At 46.4% G+C, this 23,098-nt stretch overlaps 1 protein-coding gene across 2 annotated transcripts in view; it reads left to right on the plus strand.

The window, feature by feature from the left end:
• The window catches only part of TMEM182 (transmembrane protein 182), a 44,230-nt gene extending 21,829 nt beyond the window's left edge, over positions 1-22,401 (plus strand). For both annotated transcript variants that reach the window (XM_030199554.1, XM_030199553.1), the window contains exons 4-5: positions 2,990-3,127; positions 21,836-22,401. In XM_030199554.1, the coding sequence (XP_030055414.1) occupies positions 2,990-3,127; positions 21,836-22,059 (362 nt within the window). In that variant the 3' untranslated portion in view covers positions 22,060-22,401. The remainder of the gene's footprint in view (positions 1-2,989; positions 3,128-21,835) is intronic.
• Positions 22,402-23,098: the final 697 nt, after the last annotated feature.

A 23,098-nucleotide genomic window follows, 5' to 3' on the forward strand; every position in this document is an offset into this window, starting at 1 on the left:
ATTTGACTGCACATTCCGGGCCGGCAATGGCGGGGCCAGTTTTGGTGGGAAACACAGCAATTTTGGCTGCACGTCCCGAGTCGGCCTTGACGGAGCCGTTTTTGGCGGGAAGCGCAGCCCTTTTAGCCGCGCATTCCATTCTGGTGCCGGGGGACCCGTGTGTGGTGGGAAGCGCGCCTAGTTTAGCCGAGGATCACGCGATGGACCTGCCGCCTCGGGAGCGAGGGGGGTCCGTCGCGGAGACTGCGGGAAGTGTTGTTGGGGCTTCAGCAGCGTCGGGGGGGGGGTGTCTGGCTTCCCCCCTGAGTTTGTTTGGTCCCTGTATAATACCTGGAGAGCTGGCCCCTCTCAGGCTGTTTGTTCCCCGGAGGCTGCTAGCTCAGTGGGAGTTAAGCACCCATGGGTGGATATTTCGGAGCCGATGGAGATACTTTCTCTGCCTGGGTCGGACGTTTGGAGTGACCCAGGAGAGGAGTGGCAGGCAAGACCACCCTGGAACTGGATGCAAGGAAGAGCAGGACTGGAACTCTGGACTGGAGTACTACTGAGGCAAGCAACTAGAACAAGCAGCACAGGAACAACTTCACCTGCGCTTGGCCACCGTTCCTCCGGAGTTCAGCTCCAGAGTGCGGGTGGCCGGCAGGACTTGCAGGATAAGGCAGGAACTGAAGATCCAGAGGACCCACCCTGGGTCCGGGGTACACGAGGGAGACTAGGCTAAATACTAGACTCGGACTGAAAGCTGCATGCAGCCACTAAGCCAGAAACACAAGACAGACCAAAGGGACAAGACGTACACAAAGGCTAGGCAGAGAAAGGATTCAGAATATACACAGGATATACACACTAGCTAGGCAGAGACAGGATTCAGGATATACACACTAGCTAGGCAGAGACAGGATTCAGGATATAGACTCAGGATATACACACTAGCTAGACAGAAGCAGGACTCAGGAAATACAAGCAAGCTAGGCAGAAACAGGACACAGGGTATACAAGCAAGTTTGGCAGAACCAGGACTCAGGGTAGGCAGAGAAACAGGACTCAGGGTATACATGCAAGCTTGGCAAAAACAGGACTCGGGATATACAAGCAAGCTTGGCAAAAACAGGACTCGGGATATACAAGCAAGCTAGGCAGAGCAGACAGAAGAAGTAACCAGGAACTAGCAGAGTCTTTGGGCAGGCAGCGGACAATAGAATAAACCAGGAGCAAACAGAGTCTTTGGGCAGGCAGCGGATAATAGAATAAACCAGGAGCAAACAGAGTCTTTGGGCAGACAGCAGACAATAGAATAAACCAGGAGCAAACAGAGTCTTTGGTCGGGCAGCAGGCAGAGGAATAAACCAGGGATAACAGAATCAGGGCTGAAGCTTCAGCAGCTCCAAACGCAGGGCAAAGCAAAGGAAGGACTAGCAGTCCACAGACAAAAAACAGAAGGGCAAAAGCCGCCACGGAAGGACTAGCAGTCCACAGACACAAAGCAGAAGGACAGCGCCCACACAGAAGGACTGGCAGTCCACAGACACAAATAGCAGATGGGCAAGAGCCCCAGAGAAAGGCTAAGTAGCAGCGCAACAGTGAGAGCCTTCCTTATGAAGGCTCTCACTGATGATGTCACCTACTGCAGGACAGGAGCAGGGAACACACTTACACCAAGGAGAGGCTTGGAACACATAGGAAGAACAGGCAGGAGCCATCTTGGAAGCTGGCACAAAACAAGCGGGAGCCATCTTAGATGCTGGCTCCTCAGAGAGGCATAGCCTACACAGGTGAGGTCTAGTGAAGCAATCAGCAGACATAGACAAGACTAACACAGAAACAGACAGAAGCCAGCATAGATGCTGACCCCCCAGAAATAAGGTAAGTCTGAGGGTGGTCACGACCACAGACGTGACACATGGTGGGAGGGGGAGAAGGAAAGAGGAAATGCACACCCACCCAACCTGCCCATTGGCCCACCCAAAAATTGATTTCTGGCTATGCCATTGCTTTGCAGAGGAAGCAATGATTTTACAAAGCTTCTCCCATATCTATGTTGAGGGGAGGCATATCTGTGGGTTCCCCCCCCCCCCCCCCAAACACACACAGCTTTCTAAGGGGTCCTTTTACTAAGGTGTGCTGAAAAATGGCTTGCGGTAGTGTAGGCGCAGGTTTTCGGTGTGTGCTGATCTATTTTTCAGCACACTTGTAAAAAAGGCCATTTTTTATTTTTGCCCAAAATGGACATGCAGCAAAATCAAAATTGGTGCATGTCCATTTTGAGTCTGAGACCTTACCGCCAGCCATTGACCTACTGGTAAAATCTCATGCGGTAACTGAGTGGTAATGACCTACGCGCATCAAATGCCACTTGGTGCACATCTGAAAATAAATTTTTTTTTTATGGATGCGCATATTGGACGCGTGCCAAAAATGAAATTACCGCAAGAGCCACGCGGTAGCCAGATGGTAACTCCATTTTGGTGTACGTAGACGCTTACGTGGCTTAGTAAAAGGACCCCTAAGATCACTGCTCCTTTAGTACATGGAGGACTTAGATTTATAGTCCTGCATCTAATTTATAAGAGGCTCTACATTTAGCAGAGTCTCTTGTAAAATAGAATTTGAATTCCCCACATCCTGACTTGGAGGTGTCAATTCCCCTCTCCACATTCCATCTAAATCTGACTTCATGTATACTATTTTTATTCATCAGACTCCCTGAATATATGTTCACCAAACATTTTTCGAAGTCCTTAATTGAACAGAAACCCATAATGCATACACAGTATTGTGAATTTTGAGGCAGAACCTTAATTCTGTTGAAAAGTGCATAATTTATTCCATATTTACCAGATAAAATCTGAGGTTTATTTCCAACTGAATACATATCTCTGACAATATTTAGCAACCTTGCTCACGGAATGACTTAATAAGAAAAATGAAATAGAAAACTGAAATTGTTGCCTTTTCAGAGCTGATTTTGTTTTCTTCTGTGAATGTTTAGTTTATCGAGGTTTCTGGAGCATTTTCATGCTGTTGGGTGTGACCACTATTCTGGCAGCTGGTTTTCTCATCATCTGTGCTGCTCCTTTTGCCCATCCGACACTTTATAAAGTGGGAGGAATCTTTTTCATCATTGCTGGTAGGTGAACTTGCATTTCCTATAGTTCTCATAAGGACAGAATGAGAAAGCAAATCATCACTTACTGTACCCATTTCAGATTGGTTGTTTCTATTTTAAATTGTAATTTAAAAAAAAGGAAAGAAATTACATTGTTAGATATTGAAGAACAGTTCACTACTACTTTGAACTGCCCAAAATGTTTACCTAGGTTAAAAGATCTGTGGACATCAGAGACGAATAGTTCACTATTTTTCTTCCAGTAACGCTATACCCTAAATTTAAAGACAAACTGAACAATTAAAATAGTTTGCTTTTATTATACAATTGTAATATTATAAGCAAGGCACTGCAAACTGTTCTGAGTTACAGGGACAGCAGATTCAGAGGTAGAAAAGTAGATAAGGTTTTCATTAGGAATAACCTAATGGTTAGTGCAGTGAGCTGGGGAATTGATTCAATTCCCACTGCAACTCCTTGTGATCGTGGGCAAGTCACTTAACCCTCCATTGCCACAGGTACAAAAACACCTTAGATTGTGAGCTCACTAGGGACATCGAAGTGTATTCTATAACAATGCATGTAACTGAATTGGTTAACTTGATAATCAGTGCTGTTAATTGGATGTTAAGCAATTATCAGCACTAACTGGCATCAGTTAAGACTTACGTGCACAACTCGTTAAGCGTATTATGTAATATGGTGCACCTAAATTCTAAGGCCCAGATTCACAAAACCTAGGGCCAGATGCACTAAACTTAACGAGCAAGTAGTAAACCCTGGCATGCACTAAACGCCATTTCCCGATCATGGTAGCCGCTAACGAAAATGGAATGCAAATTATTATAATGAGCTGCAGTACCATTGCAGAGGATGGCAGGGAAGCTGTCATTTCAAGAGAGGGGGGAGCGGCGGTGACCTCGGGGGGCGGGGCTGCGGAAAGCTCTTTCAATGCGGGGGGGTGGGGGAGTGGCGGCGGCGACCTCGGGCTGGGGGGGGGGGCGAACGCTGTCTATAAAGGACGTCCATAGGCACGTCTTTTTTTTTGTTTGTTTGTTTTATTTTTTACGTCTTTGGCATGCGCAGAGCAGCCAGCATAACGCTTGGATGCTCTGCGCATGCTCTACCGGCCGATTCTCCAACCGTTTTACGAGGGATTAGAGAATGCAAGTGAGCTGCAACGAGCAGCTCATTTGCATTTCCTTTTTTTGATGTGTTACTGTTTCCTACCGATTCACTATGGAATTCGGTAGGGAACGGCTCTAACGACTACTTTAGTGCATCTGGCCCCTAATGAGACAGCAACGGGATTTACACCAGTTCTAGCTGGTTTAGCGAGCAAGGAGTACAGTGAGACATGCACAAATGGGTTCTCCGAGCTCTTTTCCTATCAAGGTAACAGCTAGCGAAAATGGAATACAAAGCTATTATAATAAGCTAATTACTATACAAATGTGCATGCAAAGCGATGCACAGCCATTTTCCAAACAATGCATAGAATCAGCCCCTACCTTTACTGCTGAATTTTTTTTTTTATTATTATTATTTAAATTTTCCAATATATCACCACATAAAGTGAATATGCAATCGGCATTATTTAACATTAGGAAACAAAAATGATATGTATATATCTTTACAGCCCATTTGTCCACAAGTTAAAGAAATTTGATTCCAAGATTAAGGAAATTAAAAAAGAAAAAAGATACAAAAATTAATAATCAATAGATGTTTCCTCTGGTTCAGACCCCAGCCTGCTAAATTAGGGAAGGTTTACTATATTCACATCAACTCTTGCATCAATAAACTCTTTCAACTGTTTTGGATCTACAAACTGAAAATGTTTACCCTCAAGCACCACATTACAAAAACAAGGAAATCGCAAAACAAAATTTGCTCCCATTGCCACCACCCTGGGGCGAAGTTCCAAAAAGGCCCTTCGTCTCATCTGTGTAGGCCGTGAGAGATCTGGAAAGATACGGACCTTTGAGCCCAAAAACAGATTTTCTAAGTGTCTCAACGAAAGCTGTAGTACGGCATTCCTATCAGGCTCCAACGCGAAAGTGGCAAGCAGAGTTAACCTCTGAGTAACTATTTCTAATGAGCTTTCTAGGAATGAGGTAAGATTCATTCCCTCCCCTATTACGGGGGGATTTCCCACCACCACTCCAGTACTCCCGATGTAATAAGCCCATGTAATGGGAGGGAGTGAGTCCTTATCCATTCCCAGGATGTCCACCAAATATTTTTTTAACCATCTCCAAAGGGGAAATTAATGGCGATTTGGGAAAATTAAGAAACCTAAGGTTAAGCCTTTTAGTCTGATTTTCAAGGTATTCAAGTCGTTTATGTAGCAAATTATTGTCTTTAACCAAAGCTGTTTCTATAGATCCCATTTCTTGAATTTTGATATCCACACGTTCCAATTTCTGGGTTTGCTGTGCAGTCACTTGTGCTTGAAGCAGGGCAGCCTCAGAAAGAACTTCAATATCAGAAGAATTCTGCTTTAAAGTAGTTTGCATAGAGGTTTGGATATTGTAAACCATATCCCATAGTGACTCCAGCGTCACAATTGCTGGTCTAATCACTCCACTAGCCACAGGAGGAGATTGAGGTAGACTATCAGCCCGAGCTAACTTGGAAACAATAGCTTGAGGCAATACCTTTGAAGCCTGTTGTAGTAATGTTTCCCGAAGTTGAGAATCTATCTCCGTTGCTGCAGTCACACCCTCAGATAGGACCAGCTGAGCCACTTCGGCGTCTGTCTCTGTTTGAACAGCCAGCAACTCTCTTCCAGGCTGGGGAGGTGCAATTTGCTCCACAGGGCTCAAGGAAGCCCCGTTTCCACTCTCAATCGACTCCGAAGGGCCGAGAGCTGCAGTGGGGGTCGAAGTTCCCTGAGGACCCGGTTGCTGCCTGGGAAATTGCAGGGTTGTTTGTTTCATCGTCGAGGAGGTCACAGGAACCGAGGGAAATTCCTTTACCTTCCCCCTCCGCTTCCCCATGGTTAACAAGGCTACAGAGGCACCGAGAGAAACTCACAAACACAGCAGCCTCTAGGAGCAAACACAGGTGCGTCTATTCACAGCGCCATCTTGGAATCATACTGCTGAAAATTTAACAGGAAGTCTGGAGCTGTCGGTCCTGACAGTTTTTACAAGTACTCCACAGACACTGAGTCCGCTATAATGACAGAAATAGAAAAGTGGGGAAGAGAAAAAGACTCATGAGCTTCTTCAGAGAAGAGAGGACGTGCTCCAGCTCTTGCAGCAGACAGTGGATTCTGGGGTGGGTTACTGCTCAGCACTGCAGAAACTCTGGATTTCACACTGGCTCTGATCGAGCTCAGCACTGCAGCAGCAGAAAGTCTGGATTCACACCAAGGATCATGCTCAGCACTGCAGCAGACACTGGATTCACCGTCCTCAGCACTGCTGCAGATACTTCAAATTTGTGCCGGCTTTCACTTTCAGCAGTGTTCGATGTTGGGTGGTGGTGGGAGTTGAGAGGCTCCCTCTTTTCCTCCAGGGCTATTCTTATCACTGCTGTATAGCGAGGACGGGGTCAGAGAATGTAGCCCGCCCTCTCCTCCCCTCTTTCTCTGCCTGTTTTATAGCCAGTCTCCTTGTGCTGCAGGCGGCTAAAGGAAAGATCCAGCACTTTTTATTGCGGAACACAAAAATAAAGTCTACAAACTTCTTTCATACACACAGCTTGTCTGTGTGTATGAAAGACATCTGAAGCATGCGCAGAGCAACCATGCTTAGCGATTGACTGTTCTGCGCATGCTTAGCTGACCGACTGGCTTCCCCCCATCGCATGCAAATGAACCTGTTTGCAAAAGCAGTGAGCAGCTCATTTGCATGCAATTCGCTTTGGGAATCCCTCTTTATTTCCAAAGCTGTAATTCTTACTGAGGTGGAAATACAGATGGATTCTTTACGGGGACCTTTGTGCATCTGGGCCTAAGTTACATAGTTGAAAAGGGTTGTGGCCATGGGTGAGGCATGGGCATTTCTAAAATCTATGCGCATTATAGAATACACCTGCTCTGCTCCTAATTTAGGTGTCGGGACTTACGCCAAGTAAAACATGGCCTAAATGAACGTGGCCAAATTTGGTCAAGTGCAGAGGTTTTCAGTGTATTCTATATACCACACGGAAAGTTAAGCCTATTCTATAAAATTTAGGTGTGCGTTAAAGAATACACCTAGGCGTATTTTTTTTACTGCACAGATTTTTCAGTCGTGCACGTAAGTCTTAATTGATGCCAGTTAGTGCTGATAATTGCTTAACATCCAATTAACAGCACTGATTATCAAGTTAACCAATTTCTATATATAGAATCTAGCCCATAATGTGTACAGAGCTGTGTATGTCTAGTAGTGCTATAGAAATGATAAGTAGTAGTATATACTTTCTCTGTTGGTACACATGCGTGTACTTTAGATGCACATTGAGAGAAATGAGGCACATTCTCCCAGCAGAGCCCATTTTCAAAAGGAACCCTCATGCAGAATTTCCCTTTGAAGATGGGCTCTTGCAATGTGATGTCTCCAGTGAGTTAATTTTGTGCATACCATGAAAGAAAGAAAGAAACCTCACTCCTATGCCCAAGGTATGTTGGAAGATTCTCACTTTCTGATTCACTGCTAACGCTTGCCTCAACACTTATCTTGTTCCAAGGAGAAACTCCTTCTGCAGTTCATAACTGCTACCTTATTGTGCCTTTCTGTTTTCAAATTTTCTAACATCAGACTGTCACACCCAGAGGTGAGATGCGTGAGCCGTCAGGCCATCTCAGTGACTCAGGTGTCAGGTGTTATTCACTGTCATGCAAAAGGTTTGATCCTCAAGCTGAGTCTTTTGCTTCCTGGATTGGCAGGAGTTGAAAGATACAATTGGTATTACATAAAGAACATGGGTGATATAGTGGAATTAAGCAATTGGGTATAAAGAGATCATATTCGGGATAACAGATAAAAAGTTCATATGATGGATCCTAAGGAGCTTAGCCGAGATTGGGTGGCAGAGCCGGTGGCGGGAGGCGGGGAAAGTGCTGGGCAGACTTATACGGTCTGTGCCAGGGCCGGTGTTGGGAGGAGAGGCTGGTGGTTGGGAGGCGGGGATAGTGCTGGGCAGACTTACACGGTCTGTGCCCTGAAAAGGACAGGTACAAATCAAGGTAAGGTATACACAAAAAGTAGCACATATGAGTTTATCTTGTTGGGCAGACTAGATGGACCATGCAGGTCTTTTTCTGCCGTCATCATCTACTATGAGTTGGGAATGACGACAGCTTACAAACCTATAAACCAGGTTTGAAAGATTACTTTCTTTCTTTTTTTCCCTGACCCATCAGCTTTTTCCTTCATCCTTTGAGCTCACACTTCATTTGGAAGAAAAGTTGGGATTGGATGTCTTCAACTTTGATTCACAACTATCTATGGTTACCCCTCCCCCTATTTTGTACCCCATTCTAGACTAATCATTGTAGTGAAGCCTCCTTCCAGAAGCCTGCAAACATATGCCCTGACTTTGCTCAGCAGGGATCGCCCTGTCCTCCCTTTTCTTTTGAGGAGTGACTCTCTTTCTCTCCTAAGATTGTCAACTGGATCCAGATTCACTCAGCAGGACTAATCCAGTCCTGGGTTTACTCCATAGCATGCAGAGACTTGTAGTCTTGCTTAGGTAATCAATAGAAATAAAATAAAACATAGAAAAGAAAATAAGATGATACCTTTTTTATTGGACTAACTTACTACATTTGTTTTTTGATTAACTTTTGAAGGTAGCCCTTCTTCAGATCAAAGATAAGCAAATGTTGATAAATAACTATATATAAGTGAAACATCAAAGCATTCCAATGACAGTCTCACAGGAAGAGGGTGGGGTGGGTAAGGTGGAAAACATGGGGGCTGGGTGCATGAGAGACAGGGAAAGATGCATGTGATAAGAGGGTGACAAAGCAATAGAATGTTATAGTTTATAATGGGCTAGAAAATCCAGATAGTTGTTAAGTCCTGTCTGGTGGGTGTCAAAATATTTAATCATTCTGACTTCAAATGGTCTTACTTTCCTGGATTGTCTTAAAGTTTCCTTTTAGTATTCTTACCATAAAATCATTGACACAGTGTTCTGGTTTGTAAGTGCTGTGATATAGAGGGTGACATCCTGGTTAGCACTGGCATTTTTCATATGATGTCTATGTAATGTAATCTCTTCTTTAGCATCTGGCTTGTTCTGTTCTGCAATATAGCACCCTTCTTCAACTTTTTACATTGAATGATATATGCCATATTGGAAGATGAACATGTGCAGGATGCCTTTATGTTAAATATTTTTTTTTTTTCCTTTGTGAATGACTGCAGGATCCTGTGAAATGTTTTGGCATAGTTTCCAGCTGGATATATTGCAAGGATGTCTGTCACTCTCTTCTTTTTGAGTTTCTATCGGGAGCTTGCTTTTCACTAGATTGTGTTTAAGTTGGGTGGCTGTCGGAAGGTCAGCACTAGTGGGGATTGGAATATCTCTTTCAGTAGTTCATCCTCTTGGAGTAGTGCCTGTAAATCTTTTATAATTCTTCTCAATTTTTCTAGCTCTGGGTTGTTGGTCACTACAAGAGGGATTCTCTCTGTGGCTTTCTTTTCCTTGTATTGTAATAGGTTTTCCCTGGGTGTTTTAAGGGAGGAGGCAACATTCTTGGAGATTATTTTGTGGTTGTAGCCTTTTTGTTTGAATGATTCAGTTAAGACTTTGAGGTGTTTATCTCTGTCTCCTGGATCAGAGCAGATACAGTGTTATCTTGTGGCTTGGCTGTGTATAATGGATTTTTTTTTATGTGAAGGATGGAAGCTGGAGTGGTGGAGGTAACTGCATTTGTCTTATATGGTGTGTAGCCCCACCCAGCGCATCCCAGGATGCACTGGGCAGGGCTGAGTGCCGCCATTTGCGGCGTCGAAGGAAGAGAGGGAGGCAAGTGCGTCCCTCTTCTATCCAAGGTAGGGGGCAGGCGGGCAGAGAGGGAGGGCAGGCGGCGGATGGAGTGACACCATCACACAGGGACCCTTGCCAATGCTGGTGGGTTGGGTTGGGGGGGGACCGGCAGTCCAGCGGACCTCTAGCCCCCCTGTTGCTGGGGGGGGGCTTGGTTGGCGCCCACTGGACCACCAGTGACCATTTGTTGGGGGGGCTGGAGACCCACTGGATCTCCAGCCCTCCCTGAACCTGGGGGGTGGGATCATCGGGGGGACCGGAGGTCCGCCAGACCTCCAGTCCCCTGTCGCTGGGGGGGGGGGGGGGTTTGCATCATTGGGAGGAATGGGGGCCTGCCAGCATGCAAATGTGTGCTAGACAGGGCTCACCATTCCTCCCCAATGATCTGCAAACCCTAACGGCAGCTCGGAGATGGTGTAGGGTTTGTCGCGACCAGCGACCCAATCTTTGGCGCGCTGGTCGCTGATCATTGGGGATGAATGCGTTAAGCGCTGATTAGCATGCATTTGCAAGCTACATGCGCTAAGAGCCCTCAAGCGCATTGTTTCACGCGCTCAAGGGCTCTGATTATGGGGCGGTAGCAAACGTCGGGGCTAGTATGGCGCTAATAGCCTCTAGCGCCGGCATTTGCTTTTTTTTTTTTAATTTTTAGAAGTCTTTATTGAATATTGTTATTCCAACAAACACATTACACATCGCAGCATAATACAAGTAGGTTACCGAACAGAAACTGTGTACCAAACAATTCAACCAACCACATAACAATAGCTTATCTAGAGCTTAATGTACTTCACACATTTTTGGTTTTACATAATAACTTTCCCTGTCTATTATTCTTAACCCCCCCCCCCCCTAACCCAATCATTCCCCTCCCACCCCCCCCTCCATTATGTCCTCCCGGTCTGCAGTCCTATACAATCGTTGTCTCATTATTCCAAACACCTATTCAAAAAGGGGTCCCAAATTCTCTGCCATCTAGGCAACATTTTTCTCTTCAGAGCTGTAAGTCTTTCCATTTCACAAATGTATCTGATCTTAGTTATCCATCTCGCCAGTGGAGGGACCAGCGAGGATTTCCAACTTTGTGCTAAGTTCACCCGGGCAGCATTCAGAGAGGCGCGCACAAGAAGCCACTGGTCTGACGTAAGGCCCTCTGGTCGTCCCCCCAAGAGGAAGATCGAGGGATGCCACTGCACAGCTCTGCCAGTCCATTTCTGAAGACGTGCTCGCACCCCCCTCCAGTAGGCTTGCACTTTTGGGCAAGTCCACCAAATATGCCCCGCTGTTCCCACCTCCCCACAATTACGCCAGCAGTTTTGGGATATCTGGGCGCTCATATGATGTAGCCTAGCCGGAGTCAAGTACCATCTATAGAACACCTTAACGGCGCTTTCTTGCAAAGCCACTGCCGTTGAAGATTTCCAGATCTGTTTCTCAAGTGCCCGCCAGCTAGCCTCTGGCAAGGTAAGTTTTAGCTCTTGTTCCCACCTCTGTCTGTGTAATATAGATGTTTTTGCACCTCTCATTTGATAATCATAAAGAAAAGATATCAATCCCCGTGTACGCCTAGTATCTACACATATCTCCTCCATCGGGTGAGTATCGCGTCTTAAACACCCCCCATATACAGGCCCCTTGAGAAAATGGTGGAGCTGCGAGTAAGCATATCTGTCAGCAAGACTGAGTCCGTAATCCTCCACCAATCTCCCAAAGGGCAAAACAGTCTCTCCCACGTGCAGCTGCCCCAACAGATCCAAACCCGAGGCTGCCCATCTACAAAAGACACTATTCCCTATACCTGGCTCAAATAAGTGGTTGTCCACAATCGGGGCGAGGCCAGATATAACCGGCTGTCTCTCCGGGAACATACAGTCCCAGTAGTAGAAAGTAGTCTGGACTGTCGGCGGAAATCTTTCCACCCTTCCTCTACATCTACCAGGTAACCACATGAGTTGCCCAAGTGCCCGCGATCCAACCAGGGCTTGCTCAATATCTACCCATCTTTTATGCTCTTCCTTCCGAAACCAGTCGATTGCCGCTCTGGCTTGTGCTGCCCAGTAGTACCAGGTGAGATTGGGGACACCCAGACCTCCCTCTCTTCTACTCTTATATAACACTGCTCGGGGCAAACGTGGTCTCTTGTGACACCATATGAACCTGATCAAAGAATCCTGAATCCCGGACAGGAAGGACCTGGACAGCTTCAGAGGCAGTACCTGGAATAGATACAGCAATCGTGGCAAAATATTCATTTTAATCGTGGCAATGCGCCCAAACCAGGATAATCCCATAGATGCCCATCTATCCAGGTCCCTCTGTATTTCCCTTCTAAGGGCTAGGTAGTTATCGTCAAACAAAGCATCTAAGTTGCGCGAAATCTTGACCCCCAAATAACCCAAGGCTCTTTCTTCCCATTTGAAGGTAAAGGATGCCTTCAATGATTCCATTATATTTGAGGGTACTCCCAGCGCCATGCCTATAGATTTGCCCACATTAAGTTTATACCCGGAGATAGCAGCATATTCCCCTATCACCTTCATTAGATTTGGCAATGAAATTAAGGGGTTGGTCAGGGACAACAGGACGTCATCCGCAAATAAAGCTACTTTATATTCTTGTCCACCCACCTTTACCCCTGTTATGTCTGGGTGCTCCCTAATCGCCTCTGCCAAGGGTTCCATTGCCAGCGCAAAAAGTAAGGGAGACAGCGGGCACCCTTGTCGCGTACCTCGTCCCAGCATAAACGTCTCCGAGTGCCCACCATTTATCCTCACACACGCACGCGGTGCCGAATACAAAGACCCAATCCAGGCTCTGTACTGAGATCCTATCCCCACCCTGGCCAGGACTTTATCAAGGAACCCCCAGTGGACCCTATCAAAAGCCTTTTCGGCATCCAGCCCCAACAACACCACCTGACTGGCCCTTGTCTGGGCGGCATACAAAAGGTCCACCGTTCTCCGGATGTTATCCATAGCTTGCCTATTGGCTATGAACCCTACCTGGTCAGGGTGGATCAGGCTAGGCAACAACCTCGCCAACCTGTTGGCCAGAACCTTGGCCAAAATTTTTACATCGGCATTAAGTATTGATATTGGCCGATATGAAGCACACTCCGTTCTATCCTTACCAGGCATGGGAATTACTGCCACCCAGGCCTCCATCATCGTCGCTGGAAGAGAGGCCCCTTCTCTCACAGAGTTGGCTATCAAAGTTAAGTAAGGTGCCAGGAGTGGTCCAAAGATCTTATAAAATTCGTTTGTAAAACCATCCAGACCCGGCACCTTCCCTGCTGGAAGTGCTTTAATAACCTGCACAACCTCATCTACTCTCACCGGCTCATCCAATGCCTCCCTCTGCGATTCAGACAGGACCCTCAAACCCCTTTCAGCCAAGTATTCGTCTATTTTTGCCGTCTGTACAGTGGCATCCTCCCGATACAGGTTCTTATAGTATTGTGCGAAACAGTCCCTTATCCCCGCAGCCTTGTGCTGAACCTCTCCTCCTGCTCCCTTTATTTTTAATATGTGCCGATCAGATGCTATTTTCCTTAATTTAGCTGCCAATAGTCTACCTGGTTTATTTGTATATTCGTAGTATACCTGCTTGGTCCTTGCATGTGCAAACTTCAAACTATCTTCATGGAGAGAGGCTATTTCCAGTCTCTTTGCTTGCAACGTCCGGTAGTCTGACCCCAACCCGGACAGCCTATATTTACTCTCCAAGTCTCCCAATGCACCCATGCATTGGGCCAAACGTTCTCTTTGGGCTCTAGACTTCTGAGCAGCTTGTTTAATAAAATACCCTCTCGCTACTGCCTTGAAAGCATCCCATACTGTTCCCAGTGGAGGTCCAGAATCTATATTGAGATCGAAATACTCTTTCAAGATTGGGCGAAACCTCGTCACCAGCTCTGGATCTTGTAGCAGGGAATTGTTAAGCGCCCATCTCTTATCCCGCTGCTCAGCTTGTAAGGCTGAAATTTTGGCCCAGACTGGGGCATGATCCGAGATGGTAATATGACCTATAGTGGCCCCCCCCACCCCATCAGACAGTGTCTTATCCATGAAAATATAGTCAATTCTGGAGTAGGAGAGGTGCACCGTTGAATAAAAGGTATACTCCCTCCCCCTAGAATTAGCCAGTCTCCATACGTCATATAAACCCAGCTCATCAACCAAACATTTCAATGCACGGGACAGTCTGCAATCAGTCGGAGCAGGAGGAGCTGATCTGTCCAGACCTGGCTGCATAGTGGCATTAAAGTCGGCAGCGACTATTAGTTTACCCCTAGCAAAATTCTGCAGTTCCCTCCTCAGGCGCAGGAAAAAAGTATCCTGCCTTTCATTTGGGGCGTATACACTGGCCAGTGTACATTCCTCCTGCTCCAATAACACATGTAAAAATAGGAATCTACCCTCCCTGTCCTTTCTGGAGTGCAATATCTGTACCTGGATATCTTTGTGAAACATTATAGCCACCCCACGTTTCTTTGTACCCGTGACATCTGAGGCACAATAGATCTGCTTGTATTGTCTAGATAGCAGAAGACCCTCATGCTTTTGCAGTAAATGGGTTTCCTGTAAAAAGACTATCCGTGGCTGCATCAAGTGCAGCTCACGTAGCAGTGCATGCCGCTTATATGGCGAATTCAAACCCTTTATATTATATGTGCAGATCTTAATGTCTACCATTGAAACTTATCAAGAAAGGATGAGATATAACATGTTGACCAGTGAAGACTGAAATCTAGTACTAACCTCCCCCCTCCCAAACTAACCCCGTCCCCCCTTACTCTGATTCCCCCCAACCCTACCCCCCTGATCCCCTCTCTACTCCTTAAATCCTCTCTACTACCCCCTAATTTAAATCCCCAGCCAGCGCCACTCGGCACTACCTGGGACTTGAAGGAAGAAACCCCTTTGACCGAGTCACAGAGTGTCTTAACCAATTTAACAAACAAATTGAAATACATCCCCCCAATCCCCTTCCCCCCCAGTCCCCCCTCCCGCTCCTTCCAATCACAGTGTCGCATTGTCATCCACTACCATTTAGTACATTATCTTTTAAATAACTCTCACAAGAACATGTTCTCAACTTTACCCCCGTCTGGGATAGAAAACTGCACAGCTGAATTCAGGCCAAGTCTTTCAGCTTCTACGGTTCAGGTCTGGTGTCTTGAGCTCTTCGCCCCTTTCTCAACTCTCTTCCATCTCTGCAACCGTGCTTTTGTTGTGGGGGCCAATCCCGTAGGCATATTTTCCGTGGGGGTTAAGCCCGCTTCATGCAAGCTTTTCCACGCCTCTCCCACAGACCGGCATCGGAGCCTCTCTCCCTTAAGTTCAAAGCAAATGGCAAATGGAAATGCCCATCTATATATAATCTTCTCCTTGGTTAAGATCTCTATTACCGGCTTCATGGCCCTCCGTAGGCTCAGCGTGAACAAGGAGAGGTCTTGGTAAACTGCAACTCGAGCTCCATTAAATTCCAGGCTAGAGGACTGGCGAGCCTTTTGCCATATTTGTTCTTTACAGGCGTAGGTGGAAAACTTCACCACTATGTCCCTTGGCCTGTTGTCTCTCGCAGGGCCCAGTGCCCTATGCGCTCTGTCCATCACAATCTGGCTAACATCAAACTCTGGGCCCAATAGCTGCGCACATATAGCACGCACTACCGTCGGGACGTCCTCGTTCTCAGCGTTTTCCTGGACCCCTCGAAACCGGAGGTTTTGGCGTCTCCCCCGGTTTTCCAGGTCATCCATTTTAAACTGCAGATCTTCTGTCTTCTCTAAGAGCCTCTGCATGCGCCTTTCTGTTTCGTCGTGCCTCTCCCCCATCTCGTCTGCACGCTCCTCCAGCACTTCTACCCTTCCCCCAAGCTCTCTCAGGTCGACGCTCAGGGCGTCCACGTGCTCCAATATTTCTTCTTTGGACGCTACAATTTCAGCCCTAAGCGCCTCCAAGCTTTTGGTCAATTCTTGCGCGAATTCCTGATTAGGGGCGGGTTCGTGGTGTTCTTCGCGGGCCATGTTTTGGCCCGATTCTGAGATTCTGCGTACCTTGGGGGAGGCGGGCCTAGCTAGGCCTCGGTCTGTTTGTCTCGCCGACAACCTCTCGCTCTCCCTATGCAGCGCGCCGCTTTTTTTACTCATCTTCTTTATTAGCTTGAGAGAGTCGGTGACAGTTTGCAGATCTTGTAGCTGCTGTGAGAGGATTCTTTGTGGTAAGTGGAGCTTTAAAGCAGGAGGGAAGAACGGAGCTCCGGGTTTAGGCGGCCATTCAGTCCCGTGACGTCACTTCCTCCTCGGCATTTGCTTTTGATCATCTGCCTGAGAGTGTGTGTGTTTCATAGAGAAAGTTTGTGTGAGAGAGTATGTGTGTGAGAGAGAGAATGAGTGTGAGTGTGTGAGAGAGAGTGTATGTGTGACACAGAGTGTGTGTGTGTGAGAGAGAGAGAGACCCCTATTTTTCAGTTGATAGAGTCTGAGAAACTATATCAGAACATGACTGCAGCCTGTCGACATCTGTTCAGTAGTCTTGTAAACCCTGCCAGCTATATCAGGACGTCAGCGGCGAGTTGTCTTGCGAGATCAGCGCTTGCCCGATGTATACTGATAGTAAAAATAAGCAGAGTGCTACTGCTGCCATTGTATATTTTATTTATTTATGCGAAAAATTGTATATACCTATCATCCAGTCAATGCCTGCCCTCAGTGATTTTCAGCAGAAGCAAATTCACATTATTAAAACAAGCAAACATGAAACACATTGTAATATACCACTAACTACTATCTGATCTAATTTCTGATTCATTTGTGCACAACAAAATGAAGCATTAGTGTGTACTGTGCACTAATGCATTAGTTTTCAATACATTAGCCCCATAAACCCTGAGAATATAAGTGATTTTCCCTAGGTGACAGTGAATTGAATTGGGGGAACAGAATCCAGACCAAACCAAGACTTCCAGTTTTACAGCTTTCAGCCATAGGCACTATGATATGTTGCTGGGAGGGGGTGGGAGGGGGTAGAGAAGTTGAAAAGCAGAATGTAGAACTGAAGCAAAAAACTTACATTGAACTCAAACACTGCATCTATAATTCTTCATGTCTCCGGTGTTACCAGTAGTGTATTGCTTAATTAAATGACATGCATTTTATCAAATGTCAACAACTTGGTAGGAGCTTGGTATATTATAAGTGTTTCTACTAATTTTGGCATGACATAGTGCAGACAGGAACCTTTCCAAGATGGTGGCACCTTAAAAAAAATATCTTAATAAGCATCGAAGAGCATTAAAAGTCTCTCTCATCAGCAAGGGGCTTTATTTTTTAATTTCAGACCCTCATGCCTTACATTAAAAAATTATATATGATTACTTTCTTGTAAATATCAATTTTAATTAGCACAGGTGACACTAAGAACACCAAAAGAACATCATCAAAACATATATTTGCATACCTTTTTAAAACTGACATTTCCTATCATTTAAAATGAAAGGCCAGCATGGTCACATGTTACAAATTTGATAACTTATCAACCTCTTCATTAAGCTACGTGTAGGATTTGGTTAGATTGAAATATGAAAGGGCAACATGAAAGTTAAGTGGCCAAAAATCCGTTCCCTTAATAAAAATTGTTCTAAGATTTCTTTAAAACAGATAGGGGTCCTTTTACAAAGCTGCAGTAGGAAGTGGCCTTAACGCGACCTTACGCAGGTCTTTCCCGTGCGCTAAGGCCATTTCTACCACAGCCAGAAAATGACCAGCTTTCCAAATTAATGCCCATTAGCGCATGGTCGTTAACAAAAATTATTGCACGAGCCCTTACTGCCACCTATTTTGTAGGTATATCAATGCTGACGCATTAACTGATTAGTGCAGAGATGCCTACTTCCGACCCCCCCCCTCGGACGCGCCCCCCCCCCCAGCCAAAAAATTTTGTTTAGCGTGTGGGTAGCGCATGCATATTTGAAACTTGCCGCACAACACCTCAGCGCGCCCCACAGCCCTTTTAAGCTGCGGGAAGCATGAGTTAGTGCTTACCACATCTTAGCAAAAGGGCTCCTTAAAGATCATGATAGTAGCATAATCGAGGCAATTCTGCCACAGGGCATCAACATTCAATTGCCATATTTTTGTGGGCAGTGAGCCTATTCTGTAAGACCACTCAGATGCTTTTCTTATGGAAAACTAGCATAAAACTGCATCAAAGTGAAAAAAATTAAGGGGCCCTTTTACTAAGACGCGTTGAAAAATGGCCTGTGCTTGTGTAGGTGCGCGTATTAGATGCACGCAGGTCCATTTTTCAGCTCGCCTGCAAAAAAGGCCTTTTGGGGGGGGGGGGGCCGAAAATGGACATGCGGCAAAATAAAAATTATTTCGAGTCCATTTTGGGCCTGAGACCTTACCGCCACCCACTGACTTAGCGGTAAGGTCTCGCGTGTTAACCGGGTGGTAATCGTCAGCACGCGTACACTGCCGATTACTGCCCGGTTAGCGCCGTGCGTTCGAAAAGAAAAAAATATTTTTGGACACCTGCAAAAAATGGAATTCCTGCTCGGGCCACGTGGTAGCTGGGTGACAGTTAAAAATTGACGTGCGTTGTGAACGCGTAGGCGCCAGCGCAGCTTAGTAAAAGGGGCCCCTAGGTGCATACATTTAAGACAGATCTAGCATTTAAATGTTGTATTTTATTTTACGCACATAACGTTCAGTAAGCTATTTTACATGCAATGATAGAAGAACGCTACTGTCATTTACATACATAAGCATACATTCATGTGCAGTGGCATTCCTAGGTCGGCTGCCACCTGGGGCGGATCGCCGCTGCGCACCTCCCCCCCCGGCGCATCAACCCCCCTCCCCCCGGGTGCATTCTTAGCTGCAGAGAGCAGCCGCGCGGCTGTCGGCTCCGCTGGCTCCCTCTGCCCCGGAACAGGAAGTAACTTGTTCCGAGGCAGAGGGAGCAGGGAACCAGCGGAACCGACAGGCATGCGTCTGCTCACTGCACCCCTCCAGCAGCATGCACCCGGGGCGGACCGCCCCCACCACCCCGCCCTTGCTACGCCACTGCTCATGTGAATGGCAGTATTCTATACGTGCATAGAGGTGCCCTTATACTAATCTGCGGTAAGGCTAACGCATAGTGCGTGCCAAATCTACACTACCACCAGGCTAGCATGGGCGCCTGGTGGTAATTTTGAAGTTAGCATGCGCTATTTCCCCAGTAGAAAATATTTTTTATATTTTCTACCACAGGGGTGTTCCCAGCGAACATTGGCAGCATGGCCACATTAGATGTGCGCTAACTGATTACCGCATGAGTAGCATGTGACCCTTACCGCTAGGTCAATGGGTGGCGGTAAGTGCTCAGGTAGTAAATAGCCACACGCTACTTTTAATTTTAGTGCACGGCCATTTACCGCCCCACTATTAAAAAAAACCTTTTTTCCTAGCTGGGGTAAAAAAACGGCCCAGCGCCCGCCAAATTCATGCGTCCAGACTACCGCAGGCCACTTTTTACTACAGTTTAGTAAAAGGGCCCCAGAATGAGAGGGGATAATGTCACAGAACATGATGACAGAAAAAGACCAATTGTCCTTTTTAGGCAACTCGGTCATCCTTCTTTCCTCTGGGTTTCTGCCAGTGCCTGCATTGATTTTTCCCTTCCTAGCCCCCCTTCCCATCTTCAGCTGACTCAGAAAATGAAATCAATTCACAACATCTTTTTTAAAAGCTCTACTGGTGCTGCAACAAGGTCAGCCACATGAACCACCACTGCACCAGTCAACTGTCCAGAGTTCTTGCAGCAGCCTCATGCCTCAAGACCTTGAAGCAACACAGTCACATGATGCCGGCTCATATAGCACATTTCTGACTCCTGTAATCTGCCCCCTTTGACAGGATCCTGCAGCCTGAATGACATGGGCTGCAGCTGGGGAGGAGGAGAAGGTGGTAACTGCTTCTGTACTGGTAGCTTTGATGCAGCTCTCTAAAAAAAAAAAAAAAAAAGTTTTAACATACAGTACAGTCTTGATTATCTGATCTTCGCAAATCCGATGATCCAGCATATCTGACAGATGCCCTAGTGATGTCATCAAATTTATTTCAATTAAAAATCTTTGTTTTAGAACAATTTTTGAAAATTAAAAACTCCATGCCTTTGTTTATACATTGTTTAAGGGGTTTATGCAGTGTTTCCCATATTATCTGACTTTTTATTTATCCAACACAGGTCGGTCCCATTTACTTTGGATAATAGAGACTGTACTGTATTGGTTGTTCCAGGTTGCAGGCAGCAGGGCACAATGATAGTTCCCCTCCAAAATACATTAAAACTCTGGTGGTCCAGTGGGACCCCTGGCTAGGACCCCCTCCCCTGAAGACCAGCCTAGCCCTGGTGCCCTAGCAGTGGTCCCGCCATTCCCCCTTGTAGAAGGAAGAGGGAAGGAATTCTAGTCCCTCCTCTATGGGTGTGTCATCACAATGGCAGCACCCTGCTCTGCCCAGTGCATCCAGGGATGCACTGGGTGGGGCCTAACTACCATATAAGGAAGGAACTCGGGTTGTGCCAGGCAGGGCGCTACCATTATGATGACGTGCCTAGAGAGGAGGGTGTTGGGAGGCCACCACTAGGCCACTGGGGCTAGACTGGTCTCCAGGGGAGGGGGGTCCTGGCCAGGGGTCCTACTGGACCACCAAGGTTTTAATTTATTTTTGGGGGGTGGGGTCTGGGGTCCACCGGAGGGTGGAGGTCCAGGGTCCACCGGACCACCATGCCCTTATGTCTTTGAAAGGGTGGGGGTCTGGGGTCCAACGGACCACCAGGGCTTTGACAAGAGGTCATCCCCCCCCTCCCCATGGCTCGGCACAACTCTAACGCCAGCTCTGAGCTGGCATAGGGTTTGCCTTGGGAGGAATGCCCTTGTTTGGCATGCTGCCCGCTGAGCATTGGGGAGGAATAGGTGATGACTTGTTTAGCATGCATTGGCATGCTTAGTGTGCTCAGAGCCGGTGAGCTCATTATTTCACGTGCTTGCTGGCTCTGAGCATTCAGCAGTAGCAAATGCGGGCACTAGTCCGGCGCTAATGTCCTCTAGCACCCGCATTGGTTTCTGAGCATTGGGGCCTTAGTGTTTCTATTGGCCTTGGGCCAAAGGATCAAATCTAAAAAAACACAAGCAATAAAGACATATTGGGGTTGATAGTCAAAATGATTTAACCAGCCAGGAGCCATTTCTGGCTGGTTAAATCACTTGTTCAGAGCTAATCGGTCTTAATCAGCTGTAGTTAATAGTATAGTGCTGCTGAAAATGTCCGGTTAACGAAGCCAGGTAATTTGGGGGCGTTCCGAGGGTGGAGTCACCACTTGACCAGTTAAGTGTCGATATTCAACACTTAATTAGCCAAGATAATTGCATAAAAAACAGTCCTATGTTTTCACTAGGTACATATACACAGAAATTCAGTGCTGGAGGCTGGATATGGCCCGGCATTGAATTTCCAAGGATAAAACCGGTGACGGTCAGCAAATTCTGATCACCGCTGGCTGAATATCAGGCCCATTTAGACTATCAACCTCATAATAATCTAGTGATATTTTTGCAAAGTATCTGTACCACAAAAATGATCTAATAACACACCAAAGGTACAAACATTGAAAGACATATTATTAGCAGTAGCTAAAGTGTTAAAGATCCAGGAAGAAAACTAACTAATGGTTTCTTTTCTTTCAGGAATCTTTTTCTCTCTGGTGGTGGTGATGTATGTCATTTGGGTTCAGGCGATGGCTGATCTGGAAAACTACATGAATTCCCATAAAGAAGATTGCCCATACTTTACTGTATATGTTCGTTATGGCTGGTCCTTTATACTAGCTTCCATTGGAATATTTTTCTCTTTGATAGCAGGGATGCTTTTCCTGCTAGTGGGACACACTATTAAGATTCACACTAGCTAAGCACAAAGCTGCTAGTAACTTATACCATTATCTTGGTCAAAGTATTAAGTGGGACATCATTTTTATCTGTAGTATATTATCTGTATAATTCTGGACTTGACATTTTCTTAAGAAAGTGTTCTATCTAGCAGATTCGGTCAGTTCTTTTTGGAACCGGTTGGCATATTTCTGTATATGAAAGTATGCATTGTACTGTCATCCCAAGCATAACCAGGGCAGGATTAACTCTTTGTTGGCCTGTAGGCAAACATGTGCACCCCCACCCATTCTAATATAAATATATTTTAAAACTCCCATAAATGGGGCACTATCAGGCTTATTTTTGAAAGGGAAGGATGCCCGTCTTCCGACATAAATTGGGAGATGGGCATCCTTCTCCCGATGTCGCCCAAATCGGCATAATGGAAAGCCGATTTTTTGCGTCCACAACTGCTTTCCGTCGCGGGGACGAACAAAGTTCAAGGGGGCGTGTCGGTAGTGTCCCGAAGGCAGAACAGGGGCGTGGTTAAGAGATGGATGTCCTTGGCCGATAATGAAAAACAGAAGGGCATCCCTCACGAGCATTTGGTCGACTTTACTTTGTCCCTTTTTTTTCACGACCAAGCCTCGAAAAGGTGCCTGAACTGACCAGATGACCACCAGAGGGAATGGGGATGACCTCACCTTACTCCCTCAGTGGTCACCAACCTCCTCCCACCCTTAAAAAAAAAAAAAAAAATAAAACTTTTTCCAGCCTCTATGCCAGCCTCAAATGTCATACCCAGCTCCATCACAGCACTATGCAGGTCCCTGGAGCAGTTTTAGTAGGTGCAATGCACTTCAGGCAGGCGGACCCAGGCCCATCCCCCCCACCTGTTACACTTATGGTGGTAAACGTGAGCCAGCCAAAACCCACCCAAAACCCACTGTACCCACATGTAGGTGCCCCCCTCATCCCTAAGGGCTATGGTAGTGGTGTACAGTTGTGGGGTTTGGGAACCGAAGGTAAGGGAGCTATGCACCTGGGAGCAATTTGTGAAGTCCACTGCAGTGCCTCCTA

The sequence above is a fragment of the Microcaecilia unicolor genome, chromosome 4 (assembly GCF_901765095.1).
Source record: "Microcaecilia unicolor chromosome 4, aMicUni1.1, whole genome shotgun sequence".
Taxonomy (NCBI): domain Eukaryota; kingdom Metazoa; phylum Chordata; class Amphibia; order Gymnophiona; family Siphonopidae; genus Microcaecilia; species Microcaecilia unicolor.